At 54.3% G+C, this 17,634-nt stretch overlaps 1 protein-coding gene across 3 annotated transcripts in view; it reads right to left on the bottom strand.

The window, feature by feature from the left end:
- Positions 1 to 502: 502 nt before the first annotated feature.
- The window catches only part of DCP1B (decapping mRNA 1B), a 49,615-nt gene continuing 32,483 nt past the window's right edge, over positions 503 to 17,634 (bottom strand). Inside the window, exons 4-10 of one of the 3 annotated variants that reach the window (XM_060306624.1) lie at positions 14,804 to 14,870; positions 12,586 to 12,727; positions 7,354 to 7,482; positions 4,970 to 5,647; positions 2,741 to 2,989; positions 2,524 to 2,609; positions 571 to 706 (exon numbers count right to left, since the gene is read on the bottom strand). In XM_060306624.1, coding sequence (XP_060162607.1) covers positions 2,547 to 2,609; positions 2,741 to 2,989; positions 4,970 to 5,647; positions 7,354 to 7,482; positions 12,586 to 12,727; positions 14,804 to 14,870 — 1,328 coding nt within the window. In that variant the 3' untranslated portion in view covers positions 571 to 706; positions 2,524 to 2,546. Of the gene's footprint in view, positions 707 to 2,523; positions 2,990 to 4,969; positions 5,648 to 7,353; positions 7,483 to 12,585; positions 12,728 to 14,803; positions 14,871 to 17,634 lie in introns of those variants that run through there. The other 2 variants (XM_030834817.2, XM_060306623.1) reach the window with 2 other exon arrangements.

Consider the following 17,634-nt stretch of genomic DNA (forward strand, 5'->3'; position numbering starts at 1 on the left):
CTGAAAATGATGAAACGTTCCTTCGGAAGCAGGCAGGCTTCTGCCGGAAGGAGCGGACAAGACGCGGTGTTGCTGGGAATCTGGGCCATCTGTGGACCCCTAAACAACTCCCCCCCCGGAAACTGGCGAGAAGGACCTTTAGAGATCATTTCCCTTCGAAGGCCCAATGGATGTTTACAAAGGAAAGGTTTACTTTGTCTGGAAGAGGCTGGCGAGGCGCGTCAGTGGTCACGGGCTGACACCGCCACCTGGCGGTCGGCACGTTCTCCGAGTTCCAGAAATAACCGGGGCTGCTAATAAGAAAGAAACCACGTTCCCAGAACACCCCTTCCCACAGAGAGAGAACTCATCTAGAAATGGCCCAGTACATGTAAGAAAAAATCATTTAAGCTGGGTATTTACCGTGTGATATGAGCAAAGGACTTTTCCTACCCACGCAATTCTTGGTACCAGGTGCATTGAAGAATGTAATGAAAAAACTGCATGACTGAAAAAAGCCTGAAGCATTTTATTTCATATAAGACATACTTTAAAAAAAAGGCAGAAACATTTAGGGAAACAACATGTGACCTGAAAGGACCTCGAGCCGGAAGGCCCTGGAGATCAGTCTTGAAATGTTTTGCTTTCACAGAGTCTTTTTCACGGCCGCTTGTGTCATGCTGAAGAGATAAGCTTCGTAGATTATATTTAAGAAGTTGTCGTCATTCTGGAAAACACAAATCAAAAGCCCCAGGGGAGGTGACTTGGCCGGCAGAAACAGAGGCCTTCTGTCTTGGGGCTGAACGGGCACCTTGATCCTAAGATGCTCCTCCCCACCTGTGCGGCCCACGGAGGCTAGTTTTTAAGCTGAACAGTCAGTGGGGCTGCAGGCCAGGCCAGAAGGGTCAGCTGCCGGTCCTCGGTGGCCAGCCCGGGACACGGCAGGTGCTCGTGGCCTGCAGCTCAGGCGGGCACCAGCCTCGGGGCAGCGCGGAGCGGGCCGGCTCCCGAGAAGCCTGGCCTCCTGTGTGGAGAGACCTGGGGCCCCCGGGAGGCTGCACGGGGAGGACGTAACCCAGCTCAGTCCTCTGAGCCTGGCTGGGAGGTCCCTGATGGCTCTGAGAGGCCCCCGAGTCGCCCACAAGGGGCGCCTTCGTTGTTGGGTGGAAGTTAAGACTTCCCTGGCAGCGTGCCTGGCTGGCACCCTGCCAGAGCCAGTGCATCTCCACCCCCCGCACCACCCCCGTTAGCTACGGAGGGCGCTGGCCTTGGCAAGCCGGCAGCGGTGAGACTGCCGGCTCTGGGCCCCTCCTGCCACTCGCGGGCCGAGGGAACCACGGTTCCATCGGCGGTTTTCTCTGTCTCTGATGTTGGAGACGCGGCTCCCTCCCACCCCGTCCTTTATCGCCCTGGCGCGTTTCACACTCCCGCTCGGCCTGGAGCCAGGCTACCCCGGCTTTCCTGCAAAGTCTCCGAGCACGAGCCTGTGTCCTAACAGCAGGCAGAGAGCAAAGCCGCATGCCTGAGTGGCTCCCAGCAGCTCGTGGGGAAGATGCCGAAAGCACGGGGAACGTGAAGCGCAGGCCGCGTGGAGGGAACGGACGTCTGGTCTCTAACGGGCGAGGTCCAGGGGCTGCTCCGGACTTTAGGGGTCCCCACGACTGCACAGAGATCTTTGGAACAGTGTTATTAAGTGGAAGAAGCCAGAAAAATGTGGAACTTTTTACATTCAAGTTTTTTGTTTATTGCTCACAGAACAGGAGCTTACAGATGCCCTACCTAAGTCCTCAAGAACTTCTCAGGAATGGCTTCTAGAAAAGGTGGAAAAGACCCTTCTTTATGAATTAGTCAGGTGTGGTCACTTCTCGTCTGTCTTTAGCAGATTGCTACCCTGCTTTCACACTCAGATGCTGATTTCTGTCCCCATTCCATTCCTTCTCTCTAAAATACGTTACCTTTAAAGAAACATTCTTACCAACGGCGACTACTGTCTTTTTGAGTAGGATGAGACAGAGCAAAAGTGCTGGCCGCTCTCAAGGTCGCCTGACACTCAAGCAAAAACTTTACGGACTGTCTGCGAAAAAGATACCTCAGTACGTGAGCTGGGGTGTCTGCGGTCCGTCTGGGTGAGCGCGCTGCACTTTGCAAGGCCTGTCTCGCGTTCGGGGTGGGCTCTGCCACCTCCCGGCCCCGTCGTGCAGTGGGAAGGGGCACGGCAGCCAGGCTGCAGCCCCAGCTCTGCTCTTTACTGGCTGGTGACCTCAGGCCAGTCCCTCAGCCTCGGCGTCCTGGTGTCTAACACCATGCCCGGCCCAGAGCTCTGTACAAGCGTCATCGCCCTTATTACTTCATAGGGGCACGAGGAAGCCATCCCAGCCTGTCCTCACTGGCAGGCTTCAAGGTCATCTATAAAACATGCTGTGGACGTCACAGCCATTCCTGCCGCCCCAGCTGCATCCTCCCCGAGTAGCGGCCTGGGCGCTGCCGCGGGCTCAGGGCAGCCCTCCCCTCCACTCCCCTCTGGCTCCCGACGGCCCCACAGACCTGGGACCCTCCCAGGGGCGGCTTCACCTCCTCCTCTTCTGCCGGGTGGCACTTGAAGTCACAACGCCCAGAGCCACGCTGAGTGTCTGAAACGCACCCAGAAGCGCAGGTCTCGGGGTGAGCTGCCGCCCTTGGGGAGCAGGAGGCGGGCACAGGCACCAGCAGGGCAGCAGGCCGCTGGGAAAGGCCTACGAGGAGGGAGGCGGCGCCCTCCTACCTGGATGAGGTGCAGCAGGGCCTCCTGGAGCTGCGGCTTGGTCAGGGCACTGCCCGGCGTCCTGGGGGGCTCCGGCGTCCGCAGGGGCAGGAGGGGGCCGCTGGGGGTGGCCGCCGGGTCCTGGCTTCCCGGGGGCAAGAGCCCGCTGCCCCTCTCTGGTGGTGGGGCCCAGGGGGGCTGCGCGAACACCAGTGGCGACATGAGTGGAGATGGGCCTGCGGCGGGCGGGGCGCGCCGGGGTGAGAGGACCTGCAGGTGGGAAACGGGCCGACGGGCGGGTGGGTGAGGGCGGCTCGCGCACGGGGCGGGTGCAGAGAACGCAGAGGACACAGCGGGTTCAGTGTTAACCATCCAGGGCCAAGGGCGACGGGAGGCCAGCCTCCATCTGCACGCTCCTCCCTCCTGGGCACCGGCGGCCGGCGCCTGCTGTCCTGACTAAGCTCCCCACGGCAGGCAAAGCTCGCGCTCTGAGCAGCACCTCCTTTCCCCGGCTTCCTGTCATCGCCTGGGGACACACGCCAGGGCCCCAGCTTTTCCGCCGGGGCTGTCCGTCTGCGTCCCTCCTGGCTGTGGCCCCAAGTTTCCGCCGTAAGGGACCCACCGGTGGCCGCCTGCCCCCTCGCCTGGTGCGGCGGGGCGGGCAGGCGGTGGGGTCACCGTCCACCCCACCTCCTGACTCTCCGTGCTCGGGTCTCGGGGGCAGCCCTGGGGCCACTCCTGCAGGCGTGCAGGTGGCCCGTCTGTCTGGGCGGGTCTGTCCGCCTCTCTTGGCCAGCAGGCCTAAAACCAGGGGTCCCAATAGTGTTTCCAGTTGTGCAGGCGACATCTGACCCACCTGACGCTTACAGCCACCTCCCACTTGTCCCCAGCTCAGGTGAGAGGGAAGAGCGCTACTGTTAGCCTCCCGAAGCCCAGGGGCTCATGAGAACCGGCACAGGGCCAGCCACGAGGAGCTGCTGTGGTTTCAGAAGCTCCCTGGGCGTCGTCTTGGGCACAGAGTAGCCTGGAGGAAGGCGGGCGGTCTGCTTAACTGTCTCTGTGCGCCGTAGCGAGGGGCAGTGGCTTCGTGGGCAGTCAGAGGAGCACTGCGGCCCTGCACCCCGCGAGCACTGGAAGGGGACCTGCCTGCAGAGGCGGATGGCCAATGATTAGCCCCGATTTCCTAGGGTCCCATCTAAATCCGCAGGGGCAAAAGCAGAAGAAGGGGGGCACTGTGACAGTGAAGTGAGGATGAGGGCGGGGAACAGCCATGTCTCCAGAGCGGCAGGAACTCAGATCTGAGATTTTCATCAGTAACAGGCAAGAACACTCGGACGCACCGTCTTACATACATGAAGACTGTGCTCCACACCGATGGTCTCCAGAAAGGGAGCGATTTCTGAGGCACTGTCGTAAGCCACTTGCCAAAACACGACAGAAGGACCAACGTCATGAATAGGGAGAACTTCCTAATTTTTAAACCCAATGCATTTTCAGTGAATTTGTACCAATCCAAATGGAAAAAAAAAATCTGTCAGATCTCCGGATGTTACCCACAGGCAGTGAAAAAATGGAAAAGCTTTCGGTTTTCTCACGGTTCTAAGTTATTAGTGACTATAGAGAACCATCTTCCCTGCGGGGACAGAACATTTCTAAGAATTACAACACTTCCCCTCTCTGGCAACCGGTGTGTATGTCGCGGGCCGGGAGAGAGCCTTCTGCCTCTCCGGACCCTCATTAAGCTACACCTGCTCAGACAGACAAGAAGGCTGCACCTTCCGGGGTCGGTGACCTGCTTTTCTGCGGGCCTCAAGCGCCCACGGGCTGCGGCGTCCGCAGGGGCGGGGCACCCAGCTCCTCCGCTGCACGGACCACGTGCGGCAGGGGCGGGGCACGCAGTCCGCGCTTGTAAGCCCGGCCTGGATAATGAACGCACAACGACTTACTGTGGACCGAAATCACCAGACGAGGTCAGGTGTCTGGCATCCCCGGAATGATTTCAAATGATTTCAGACCCTAGGTTTCCGAGGTCAAAGATTTGGGTTTTTCCCACGGCCACGTCAAACCTCGTCGCACGAAGGTTTAACTGTAGGAATGAAGCCTCTGAAGGGAGGAGCTCCCAGATTGCTGGGCCAAGGCCAGACTCCCTTCCAGGCAGGAGGCGAAGGCGGGACGCTATGCGCAGACCAGACGGGGCTGAGGCCCGCGTCCCCGCGCCCTGGCAGCACCTCCCGGCCGGCAGCCGCCTACCTGAAGGAGGGGAGCCTGCTGCTCCGCGCTGGGGGTCTGGTCCTTCCAGGACTCCAGGGGGTTCCGTGCTCCAGCGCTCGGGGTGGCCACGGGGAACTTGGCCGCCAGGGCTGGGCGGCCGGGCGCCGGCAACTGCCGCTCCTGTTGCACCGCCTGGAGCTTCCACAGCAGCTCCCGCGGGGAGACCTCGCTGGGCCCCAGGGGCTGACGGCCGGGCCCAGGGCCGGGGGGCGCTGGCCTCGGGAGTGCCCGGGGCCCCGGCGTCTCGGCCGAGGCGTCTGGTGCCGGCGCCCCAGGGAGGCTCTGGAGCTGGTCCGGCGGGTTCTGAGTCCTGGGGGCACCGTGCACGCGGCGGGAGACCTCGGGGCCGCGGGGAGACCCCGGCCGGGCGGCGTCTCTACAGGGCCGGCTCTCGGGCAGCTCTGCAAGCGGCTGCAGGTCCGCGATCCCGACCAGGAGCTTCTGAATGGCGGGACAGAGCTGCTTCTCGACCGGGGGCGAGCATCTTCGGGGTTCCTCGTAGGACAGGGAGCGGACGACCCCCTGCCGAAGCGGAAGCTTCTCTTGCTGCTGCTGGTGGAGGGTCTTTGGAGGCCGCGCGGCTTCGTGACACGTAGCTTTGTCCAGCTTCCTGAAGAGGGCCGTCAAGGACAGGTGTTGGGGTTCAGGGTCTAAGGTCTGGAACAAATAACCACGCGTGAAAATGGGGCCACGTGTAATTTGGTTATATGGGGGCAGTGAGACATTATTTACCTACCCGATGATGTCTTCTATTTACAGAGTCAATTAGAAAGGATGAAGAAGCTTAGTGATGACAAACTCTACACATGTGGGACCTGCTTTTTAATGTCAAAAATTTTCACTGCCTTCTCCCTCCCACCCCCAGGACGGCTGTTATATGATCAGTATCTGCTGATTGATACACAGACACACGATCCCTGCTGGGCCCGGGGTTCACAGGCTGGGGACCCCTGTGGCACAAGCTACAGACACTGAAAGGCAAACGGTCTCCTCCACAGGAAGTCCACCCATCCCTGCAAAGTACAGGAAGACACTGAGGATTTGCAGAAACGTGAGCATTTCGGAACTCCTGGTAGTATTCCACAGAATTGTAGGAATTGAGGGCTGGAAAGAAACCTACGTCATTTAGTCTAACTTGATCCTTCCAGCTACGTAACGGTAGCGATAACAACCCGTCAGATGCGTGACACCCCAATCCCAGCCCCTCCTGCGCCGCCCTGGCTGGTAACCAACCCGCTTCCTTTCCGCCCTGTGTCATCCGGCATTTCCCTGCTGCTTTCTGTCTTGCTGGGCTAAGCAAACATGAGATTCTCCTAAAGTCAACATATTCCGGTTTCTCTCTTAAAATAAAAAATGTCCATGAAAAGCAAACTTATAACAGAAGCTAAAAGATAATTAGAAAAGACTTATTTTTTACAAAATTCAATATAAGACTTGCATTAGCCAGTCTTTATGTTTTTGGTGTCCATGTTCATTTTTTTTTTTTTTTTTTTTGCTGTACGCGGGCCTCTCACTGTTGTGGCCTCTCCCGTTGCGGAGCACAGGCTCGGGACGCGCAGGCCCAGCGGCCATGGTTCACGGGCCTAGCCGCTCCGCGGCATGTGGGATCTTCCCGGACCGGGGCACGAACCCGTGTCCCCTGCATCGGCAGGCGGACTCTCAACCACTGCGCCACCAGGGAAGCCCCATGTTCATTTTTTTTGAAATTGATTTAAACCAATTCCCTTTAAAAAAAAACCTTTAGTGAGGAATAACCTTAAGAACTGGAAGCAGCCACACTCAGTGATGGGACTTGCAGCTCAGCAATTCTGCCGATGCTGGACTCTTCTGAAAAATATATACGCTCACACAGAAACTGCTGTCATGCTTGTATCTTAGATGCAAGAACAATGACAAGCCATGAGGTCTAAAGGGGGATTTGACACCAGTCCTTAGACCAGGAATCCCATATACACACAGCGCCTGGCCCCGGACCTGGCACCATGGGGGCACGTGGGCTGTGGCTCCCTCAGGGGCCGTGGGACACCAGCTTTCCACCCCGGAAGAATACAGCCCGACGTGTAACGGTGCCGTCAGCTCTGACATGATATTAGGTTGCTGTCTTTTTAGAATACATTATCCTCTAAGGAGTTCAAGTCCACAAGGGATTAGCACAGAGTCAGGGAAATGCCAAAAGGAAAACCTGCAACCCCTTTCTAGGAAGAGTAAGTTATTAACCATGACAAAATCTCTTCTTTGGAATCTCTCTTTCCTGGATTGACCTTAGGGCACCTGCAGAGCATCGGCCCCGCCCTGACCGTACTCCGGGCCAAGTCCCGCAGGAGCCCCACAGAGGCCCGGGCGGAGAGCAGAGGGCTGTGCACCTGGCCGGGCCGAGGGCCCCGCTGCTGCCGGCTCCCACCGGGCTTCACTGGAATCGGCTTGATGAGATTGGGGTTGTCGTAGATGGCGGACGAGCTGCTGATCTGTTTGGGCTCAGGACAGGCTTTACACTGAAATGGAAAAAAGAACCTCATTTTTGGTGTAGAAGAAGCTTTAATCTTTTAAAAAGAACGCATCTTCTTGCTCTTTATTTTATCTAGTTGGTACTTAAAAAAAATAGATCTCCATGTACAAAGGAAAATCCCTTACTCTCCTCTGATATAAACTACGTTTGAGTATAAGTCAAATTCAGGTCGGATTTTTCTTAGTTTGTGCAATTCCGTGCCTCGGCCTGCAGGACCTGGAGGCCCTGAGACGCGTGGATGCCTGAAAGGCGGCGGGTCGCCGGGAAGCAGCCGCGGTCTCCCGCTTGCCCTTCCGGGATAAACGGTGGAGGAAGCGCCCCCTCGGTGCCTCGTCTGGGCCGCGGGAGGGGTCTGCGCGCGCCTGGCAGTTGACTGAAGGCTGCAGCACTGCGTCCTCACAGCAACCAGCCCTTTTTAGTCGACAAACCAGAACGTCAAGCCGACCCAAACCGCTGATTTAAAAATCACTAACATCGTCTCTATTTAACAAATGGCTTTTTGCACAGAGTAATTTAAATCCCAGTGTTTGGAGCCACTTGCTACAAATTAGAATCTCTAGAGACGAGAGACAAGCCTCATGGTTTCAAACCCTGAGTCATTATCACACGTTAATCTAACCAACCCTGCGATCGCTCACACAGTGGCATTCGTAACAGAGAGGGCACAGCCGTGATGTCTGGGTTTCCCTTGTTGAAACACCAAATAAAACTCACTGTAAAACACGGCCTTCTGCACCGTGGACTCCGCGGCATTGTTAGTTTCAGCTGCACAGTTGCGCCCTCGGGCCAGGACACACCTCACCGTCCAGAGGTGGAGTGGCTGCGAATGCAACCTTGTCCCTGGGGTTCCATGGTTCCCGGTGTGCTTTATGGCTATTGGCTGTATTTTCTACTCAAGGATGTAGGCGCCTGGGGCCGTTTACCACCACGCTCACTTAGGCTTGTAAAGTTAACTGCACAAAGGACTAATTATTTTCTGCCAATAATTTGTATATTTGGCACTAGTATTGAATGGCATGTGAAATCACTTTATGAGTCATAAAATATCATTTCTAATTCTTAGGTGAATGATAGCTGCAGGACCCACTGGCCTGGATTCTAAGATGTGGATCACCAGCGCAAGACAAGCGTGTAGCCTCATACAGTCACTGATAAAATGTTGGCGTGAAAAGCCTTTACCGCCGGCTGGCCGCGCAGAGAAAGTGGCCGCTTGGCTCACTTCCGCGAGTGGCCCCGCCTGTGTGCAGGGACCCTGGGTTGCAGACTGCTTCACTGTGTACCCGCTCGTGTGGGCCGCAGACAGCAACCCCCAAGGAAGATGGCCGGAAGCTGCTTTCCGTGTCACTAGGACGGGCGACCTACCAATGAGGCTTCACTGTCATGTAGAAGGTGCCCAGACGAGACACCACTGATCTCGACAGTCTGCAGCTCATTTTCCACTTGTCCAAGTTTCTATGCCTCTCTCGACCCAAACACTTTAAACTACTTGGAAAAACATGCAGGGTTGGAGAAAGTATAATGGGTTCTTGAGAGTACCCGGGCCTTAACAACAACGTCACATGAGCCCGTGTTATCACACAAACACGTGTCCATGAGGGGAGAAGAGTCGGGGGGAAAGTACACTAGAAGTGCTAAAAGCAGACATCTTTGAGTGGTAGGATTATGGGTAGTTTTGTTTTCTTTCTAATAGGCTTGAATTTTCTCAGTGAACATCAAAAGACACAGTAATTTCTTTGATTTCATAAGTCAGAACCATAGCTAGAGGACAACTATTCATTCTTGCCTCAGGCCACAAAACACAAAATCATCTTGAATACAAAACAGTCCACTTATTCTTTTCTTTTCTTTTTCTGCAGTATCGTTGACTTGCAATGTTGCATTAGCTTTAGGTGTACAGCAGTGATTCAGTTACACACGTATAAACGTATTCTTCAAAACAGTCCACTTCTGAAGGCTCAGCACGTAGCCCCGCGGCCCAGGACCGCTCTGGCCCGGCTGCTGCCCCCGCTCACCTGCACCCCAGCCCCGAGCCTAACCGGGAGGAGGAAGCCCCAAGTCACAGCACTGCTACTTCACAGCAGAGCCACAGGAAGTTGTTTCATAAAATACCGGCCAAAACAAGGTTTTTAAATTACTTTATTAACTTTGCGTAAAAAGTTGTGTCACCAGGCTTCACTTTATCCGTATCATCTTCCTCCAGCTCCAAATGCTTCCTCCTCTTACTTTTTGGGATTTTCACACATTTACGCGGTTTAGAGTTGGAGAGGCCCTCAGAGGTCATTCAGGTTAACACGCATCCAGACCAGTGAGGTTCTTCTGTAACATGCCTGCTAGTCATCATTCTGTCTCTTCTTGAAAACCTCCGCTAGCAGGAAATCCACTTCCTCGCGGCAAGAATCCTGAGGAAAGACTGTGTTTCCATGTCCCCTTCCTGCACCTGGGGCCCGGCCCACTCCTGTTCCCCACACTGTCTGGCGTGTCCGTGTGTGTTGGGAGAGCAGATGACACTGCATAAGGCAAGGATAAAGCAGGGCTTCCTCGCACAAGGGGACTCCTCGGGGGCAAATACACCCGGTGGGCAGATCAGAAACCACACGAGGGACAAGGAACACGGGAAGTAGGCCTTCAGAGACGTCACCTGTCGCCAGGTACGTAAGGGAGGAGAGGGCCAGCCTGCGGAGAGGCGGGAAGGCACTTTCGGGAAGCAACACTGTCACTCTGTTTGGGAGGAGTTCCCAGCGTCTGCAGGGGCAGTGGGAGCCCAAGGCAGTGAGGCTGGAAGGGTCACTCGAGACCGCGTGGCAGGGCGCTCGGAGGGGCCCGGGGCTTACACTCTGGGCGGGCGGTGAGAAACAGAGAAGGATGTGGACCAGGGCTCACAGGACCGTGCAGCCACTTCTGGATGTGATGTGGCGTCACCTGGCCTGTGACGGCGGAAGGAAGAGCTTCTTCTGTTATCTATCGCACAGTTGGAGCAATGAACATTATGCATATGACATGTATTTGAACTTATAGAAAAGCAGAGTCTGCACACTGATTAGACCTCTGTCTTCCCTTCATGTCAACACTGTCACAACCGGATAGAACGTTCTTTCGACCTCAACAAGTTTATGCACAGCGGGAGAGGCTGCCGTGAGTGTAACAAATGAGGAAGAACAAAATACATTCTAAAGGGTAACACACTGGTGAGTGCAGTGGAAGGGACAATCAGTCTGAGTGAAGAGATCTGGGAAAACTCCCTGTAAGAAGTGGCGTTCTTCCTGGGCCTCGAAGGAGATGTAGATTCTGAAGGGCAAACAGAATAGAGAAACACTGCGAGCTGTGGGTACAGTACAAAGTGATGGCCCGAGGTCAGTCCCCGGGACCGGGCACCGGTACTCCTGAGTGTGCGTGAGCTCTGCGTTCAGAGGCTCAGGGAGCAGTGCATCACCCGCTCCCATCCCCGGGCCTGGAGACAGGCTCAGCAGCCCCGCAGGGCCCCCTGTTGCAGAGGGTGCCTCGTGACGCGCGGGTGGGAAGCAGAAGCGAGGGCAGAGCTAAGGCTGCAGCCTTTGCCGGGGTCTCTGCACTTTAGGACGGGCGTGTTTGAATCATTTCAGGGGCTCCAGATGACAGGAGTGGCCCTGATACGACGGGGGCGGAGGACTCTCGCCCCGGGGTAGGCGGGCAGACAGGGCTGGATCTCCCGGTCACAGGCACCCTCCTGGCTAGGCCTCTGGTATCTCGGAGAATTGGCTGGTTGGGGAGGGACAGTCTCTCCCCAGCTAGACTTTCAACAAGTCAAAACATCATAAAATAGAAACAATACAGTATGTGTGTTTGCGTCTGTGTCTGTGTGTTGGGAGGAGGGAGGGAGAAGAAAGAAAATAATTCTTCTTCAGCGTTTGCATTTCATATCTATACTGGCCACTGTTATTGCCGTCGTCACAGAACCTAAGTTCCTCGAGGGCAAAAATGGCGCCTTTAAGATGAATCTTCACTGCGCCTGACACAGTACAGTTAGTAAAGTGTAATTAAGTCACTGGGACGTTTTTGCACGGCTGTTGAAGAATCAAACAAAATAAAAAGCGGATCCAGGCCTTGCTGTTACTGGCCGAAGCTGGGGAGGAAGCAACTGGGTCGGGGCCGTGACGGGGCGGGCGGGCGAAACCGCGCTTTGTTCACATTCGTTCAACAAGCCCTCGGGCGGGCAGCGCTGACCACCTTCGGGACTCGCCCAGAGACGCCCGCGGGGGTGTCTGTGTCCAGTAGTGCGGCCTCTGGCCCCGCCTCCAAGGCATGCGCAGAAGCCTGGCGGCTGTCCCCGAGGAGCCCACGCTGCACACGGCCTTTCTGACTGCTTCCCGGTGTCATTTAACTTGTTTCTACCTGCCCTGCTCCCCTCCCCTGTCATTTTCTGTTAGCGCTCAAGACTTAGGTTCAGGATCATCTCTTCTGGCAGGAGCACTTCCAGGCGTGCCGCGTACTTGACGTTCGGCCGCTGTGCGCGGCTGCCCGACCCGCCCGTGGTCAGGTTTCCGTCTGCCTTTCTCACAGCACGAACGTTACTGATGGTCCGCGCCTGACTCAGTTACTCCACCAGGGCTTTAGGCTCTGTCATTCCGTCCACATTTAACAGCTGGAGCTCCGTGGTGGAGAAGGCCTTTCCCGCATCAACCTGGATTATCCGGTGCCCCTGGCCAGGCAGGATAAATGCTTAATTCTTTCCACCGACCGCCGATTTTCAGAGGAAGGGGGTTGGATGTCCTTCCTACTGCTAGTGCCCTAGTACCGCCAAGGATAGCCATGATTATTCCACACAGGTTGTGCTCATTTCTTGTTAATTTTATCCCGAAGAATTTTATATTAATTTGTTGCTACTGTCAATGGGGTCTTCTTATTGGAGGCTATTTGTATATACGAAGCTTACTGATTTCCCGGGCTGCCTTTGAATCCACTTAAAAGCAAACAGTGTTCAGCCTACTAAAAGCCGATAAAGATTGTATTTCTCCCGCACTTTGTTTGACGGGAGGAACGGCACCAGGTCCGTCTCAGGGCGCAGGTCCCCACCGTGGAGTTTAAGTACGCATCGCAGGGAGACGAGACTCACCTTTGCGTATTCGTCTCTGGCCTTGGTGAGCATCCGTAGGATGTCCACCTCCTTGCGATCTCCCGAGCTGAGGCCCACGGGGGACGCTCCCACTGCCGCCCCCGCTCCGTGGTGCGCTTTCAGCTGTTCGTACTGAGTGAGGCTAGAAAAAAGGAAGGGAAAGCCACACCAGAAAAGCCAACTCAACACAACCGGTTTTTGAAACCATCCAGTTCTCACCCAGTTGTTTTTATCTTGTCATAATCACGTTAGAAATAAGACTGCTGGAACTGAAAGAAGAAACATGGGAGTTGAGGTCCCGAGTACACTGACCACACGGACGCCTCCAGAGTGGGGAGGGCCACCCCCGCCCGGGCCTGCTTTGTACAGAAAGTTAATGACGCGTGGCCTGTGGCAGCTGTCACACAGCCAGGGCAGGGCTGAGCAGCTGGGATGGAGACCGGTCGGCCTTGCAAGGCCGAAAGTATTCACTACTGGCCTTTCTCAGAAAAAGTTTGCCAACTCCTCACTGAGAGCAGTAGAAAGGACTCATGTGTTGCTGAGGAAACCCAATTTAGGGATCTCAAGCCCTGGGCAAACCGCACGGCAAATCGGGCGTCTGCCCCTGGTTCCAAAGGGCCTTGAAGGCAAAGCGCGGCTGATTCCAGCCCCTCGAATCCTGTGGTTTAGAAACACAGTGAAGGTTCCACCCCAGGAGAAGGTACGAAAACATAGCAGTGAGCAGCGCCTTCTGCTTTCCTGAAAACAACACAGAGGGAGGCCAGGTCGCTCCTCCGTGCTACAGCGCGGCGGAGGGGAACACTGCCCGCTGCGTGGGCTCTGACCGCAGCCCACGCTCCTTCATAACTGCCGCGACGTTTACGGGGAAGGAGACCTGAGGGCTCGGTGGGCGGTTCAGTTCTAAGGGAGGACGGGCAGGGAATCCACACACGTCGGCGGCTTGTTTCTCACCAACGACCAGTTCCCAGCCCCGGCTGTGAAGGAATCACCGGGGAATCTGACAGTCTTTACGTGGCCTCTTGGCCGGGCAACAGGGTGGTTTTTAATCTGCGTGAGATCCTGCTATCGTCATCCATTGCACAGTTTACAATAACACGGGTGTTCTAGGAACTCGCTGTTATGGTGGTAAATGCCAGTTTGAGCACAGCCTAATCACCACCTGCAGTTACCTAAAACGGGCTCTCACGAGCTAGGCTTTTCAGAAATCAATACCATTTATAAACAGTCCCCCCCACATTCCATATTCTGGGGTCACTCTTTAGCCAGTTCCTCGACCCGGGATTTAAAATGAAAAATGGTTCTTCTGCAGACGGACCTGCTCTGTCGCATCCGCGCTGGCGGCAGGCAGACCCTGTGTTCGGCCGAGTCCAGTCCTGGGTCAGATCCAGCACGTGCAGGAAACTCATTTCCTTCTGGGGCTCTAAACCAGCTGCATAAGTGCAGGGAAATAACTGCGTCCCAGTGAGCAGGCCTGGGGCTCAAGGACCCGCGAAAGGGGCTGATGGATCCCAGAGGAGACGGCGCGCTGACCCGGGCCTGCTCTCGGGGTCCTCAGGGCAGCGAGAGCGGGACAGGCACAGTCATTTCAGTTTCCCCCAGTGCAGACTGGGGTGAATCACAAGGCCTCGTGAGATTAAGAAAAAAAGAGACTAGTAACGAGAGAGAGGCAGACAGAGAGAGGGTCTGTCTACTGATCACTAAATCAGTATTAGCTCAGATACTCCCAAAGGAACTGAAAATACAGACTCTCCGAAGCCCTCGCAGGGTCAGAAGGGAGGGAGGTCTGAGCCCCACGGGCAGATTTCAGGGCAGGAAGGATGTGGGCCCCCCAGAGAATCTGGGACAGCCTTTTAGAAGGGCTCTGAATGTTCTCTTCACTGAGATATACTGATACCTTTCCAAGGGAAGAAGCTGCTAATTTACAAAGGAGGATAATATTAAGGTGAACTACCATCTGGAAAAATTCATATTATAGATTCTGCACACGTGCAGGAAAAATGAGGGGAACCCTTCTACACAATTAATCTTACCTGGTGGAAATGTAAAACATTGTCATTTATGTTTATTTTTCATTTATTAAGTAATGGTGAATGTGTTCCTAACCACGGCGAAAAGGACTGCTGTCAGAGACGTGCTCTGTTTAGATTACAGTGTAGCTACGTACACTCAGAAATACGAAGCACCAGGTCCTGACAAGTACTCAGCCCGCAGCACTTACTTTTTCATAAGCTCTGCAATTCTCTGGCATTCTTCCTTGTCGTAAAACCAAATTCCATAAATGGACACTGAAAAAAACACATCAAACCAACCATGAGCATCTTCAGAACTACAAAATGGAAAGACATTCACTTTCCATCTTGAGGGAAATACATACTTCTTGAATAAATGAAACCAGTCATTGGAGTTCAAGCTTGAAAACCTCACACTGGGGCTTTTTAGGCCCACAGAGAACACACGCATGTGCACACACACACACACACGCGCACACACACACCTGAACACAACAGGCACGCGGCGAATGCTTCTTAAATGGGTGAACAGACTGAAAACGAGCCTCGACTCTAAGCTCCAGCCCTGAAACGTCCCTGCCGCCGCAGGCCCGGCGCACACCCACACATGCTCCGTCTTCTTTGTTAAGTATGGGAGACCTGAAGCACAGATTAGGCCTGGAAGCCTCCGTCCCTCCCCCTTCTCCCAGGAAGGTGTTAGTAACTGAAAGATCGGCTTTGAAAGCCGTAAGTGAGGACACAGTGCAGGAAAAACAAAATTCAGTCATCAATCTGTGACTTCAAAGGGTCTGCACGTAATATTTACAACTGTTGAAAGATGAGGTGCAACTCTGACTGGATGATTTAGTAGTGAAAGAACACTGTGGCATAATGTAGCTGCCACTGATTCATTTAACAATTTTCAAACAAATTATATACCGTAATATGTGCCTGTCTAGGTCATTTTTATAGCAAAGGCTAAACAGGTCCAAAATACATTTATAAATATCTAGTGGAGGATCTGGTGGCATTAGTCATATAAAGAGTACACTAACTATATATACATGTTAAAAACACTTCACTGAAAGAGCTGCCACGTTATGGTAGGGCGATGAAAACCAACGTATTTTTAAAAGAAATTATTTAAAAAATTTAAACTTACAAAATATTTAATTATATGACTATAATTTGGTCATTAAAACAGCTGTGATCTTTTGACAACTTTTCCCCCCACTCACCTGACCAGTGACTCAGTGGGCGTTTCTGCTTCTTGTTAGTCAAGATTCAGAAATCAAAGGGTACCGGAGATGTCGCTTTAGTGCTGTGTTAAGCAGATGTCTTTAAAAGGACCCTACAAATTTGAACTATCAACTTGCCTAAAGGGGGCAACGGCGTCAACTTCTTGTGTGATTCGAGCACCAGGAATCTTTATCTTACCTGCGTGTGCGGGGGGGGGGGGAAGCTTTTTCTTGATGGAACCATTGTGTCCTCTTAGAAACACACACACATACGCCTCTTTGATACATGGATACTCTGGAAAAAAGAACGTCTGCGTTCTAAAGCCTATGCGCTGAGAGCCTTAATATCAGAAAGAAATTCTTTCATCTCAAGATCATTAAGCGAGTCTCTGAGAACTTGATTGCAGGCCGTTCCCGGTCCATCAACCCTAATCCCCAGCGCCAGCTGCCCCAACAGCTTCCCACACGCCGACCCACCTGCTCTGTGCTCCCCTGAGCGAGAGTGGATCGGATCGCCGACATTCAGCGACTAAAATATCCGAAGACGTTGTATGTTTTGGAGGCTTTAAGCCTCGTTACAAAACCAGGATCCTGCTCTATTCTTTGGTTAGAGTGAAAGCTTCCTTTCCTTGGAGATGGGACTTCCCAAAACTATCAAAGCAGGAAAGAGGTAACAGGGGAGAGAAACACACAACTAAGAAATTCGAAGCCCAGTAGCAGGGGAAGAACAGCCATTTGTGTCTCTTCAGTAGAACATATAAGTAGAAATATTCTGGGTGCCATTTTGGGGGATGTTACACATTTGTGGCATTTGACATAAGGAACTAGGTTCTCATAAGGACTGGATGCCAAGGAAACTGTTGATAGAAATAGAAAAGCGGTTTGACGATGTTATTACTACGAGAAAACTGAAATGCAGATGGAGGGGGAAGACGCTGTGAACGCATCTTCAGACGTTGAAGGGGAGGAAGGGAAGGCTGGGTCGGAAGCCTCATGGAGACACTGTGGAGATTTCCTCAGGACCTGACCATTTATCTCCAAAGCAACGTGACTCTAAGATTAAAATGGGGTCATTTTGAAACGGTTCTTTTCACCCCAGTTAATATGCAGTTTGAAAGTACAGTTTAAATAGTCAAGGAGAAACAGATTTACCAACAGTCCTGGCTCCTGAGAGCAAAGCAAGATAACGAGTAGAACTGGGCCTAACTTTTTCTCCTTAAAATAGTTTCACAGAGAGAGCCACATTCCACCGCAGCTCCCGCCTCTCAGGCCCACGTTTCCAGCCGGGACAAGCCTATTTCTGTCCTGAGCGAGGGGCACTGGAGCAGCTGGTGGTGGCCCATGCAAACCAGAGCCTGTCACCGTCAGGGAGGTGAGGAGCCGACGGGCGGACACAGCCCTCACGTCTCACCCCCAGTTCTCCTGGGCGGCCACGGGGCGAGGCCGGCCTGGGTGGGCAGCAGGAGCCGCAGGGAAGAAAGAAGGCGGCCAGGCTGAAAAGGACGGGGAGGTGGTGTGGCTCTGGCACTCTCAAACTTGCAGCGATCGCCGTCATCTGACACGAGGCACAGCCTCGCGGGGCGCCGAGACGGGACCAGCAGAGGTGCTCTGAGTGCTCTGGGACCCACCATGCTGCGAGCCTTCCTCCCACCCACCACGCCTGGGTACCGGCCGCTGCCCAGCCGCCCCGCCGAGGTGCAGGTGGGCTTTAAGGGCACTGTGGTGTGTGAGGCTCAGCTCGGCTGTTCCTACATCACTCTTGGAGGTAAGAAACCCTGCAGTGGAGCAAAGAGTAGGGAGACCCTGAACCGCCTAATGATGCC

The sequence above is a fragment of the Globicephala melas genome, chromosome 10 (assembly GCF_963455315.2).
Source record: "Globicephala melas chromosome 10, mGloMel1.2, whole genome shotgun sequence".
Taxonomy (NCBI): Eukaryota; Metazoa; Chordata; class Mammalia; order Artiodactyla; family Delphinidae; genus Globicephala; species Globicephala melas.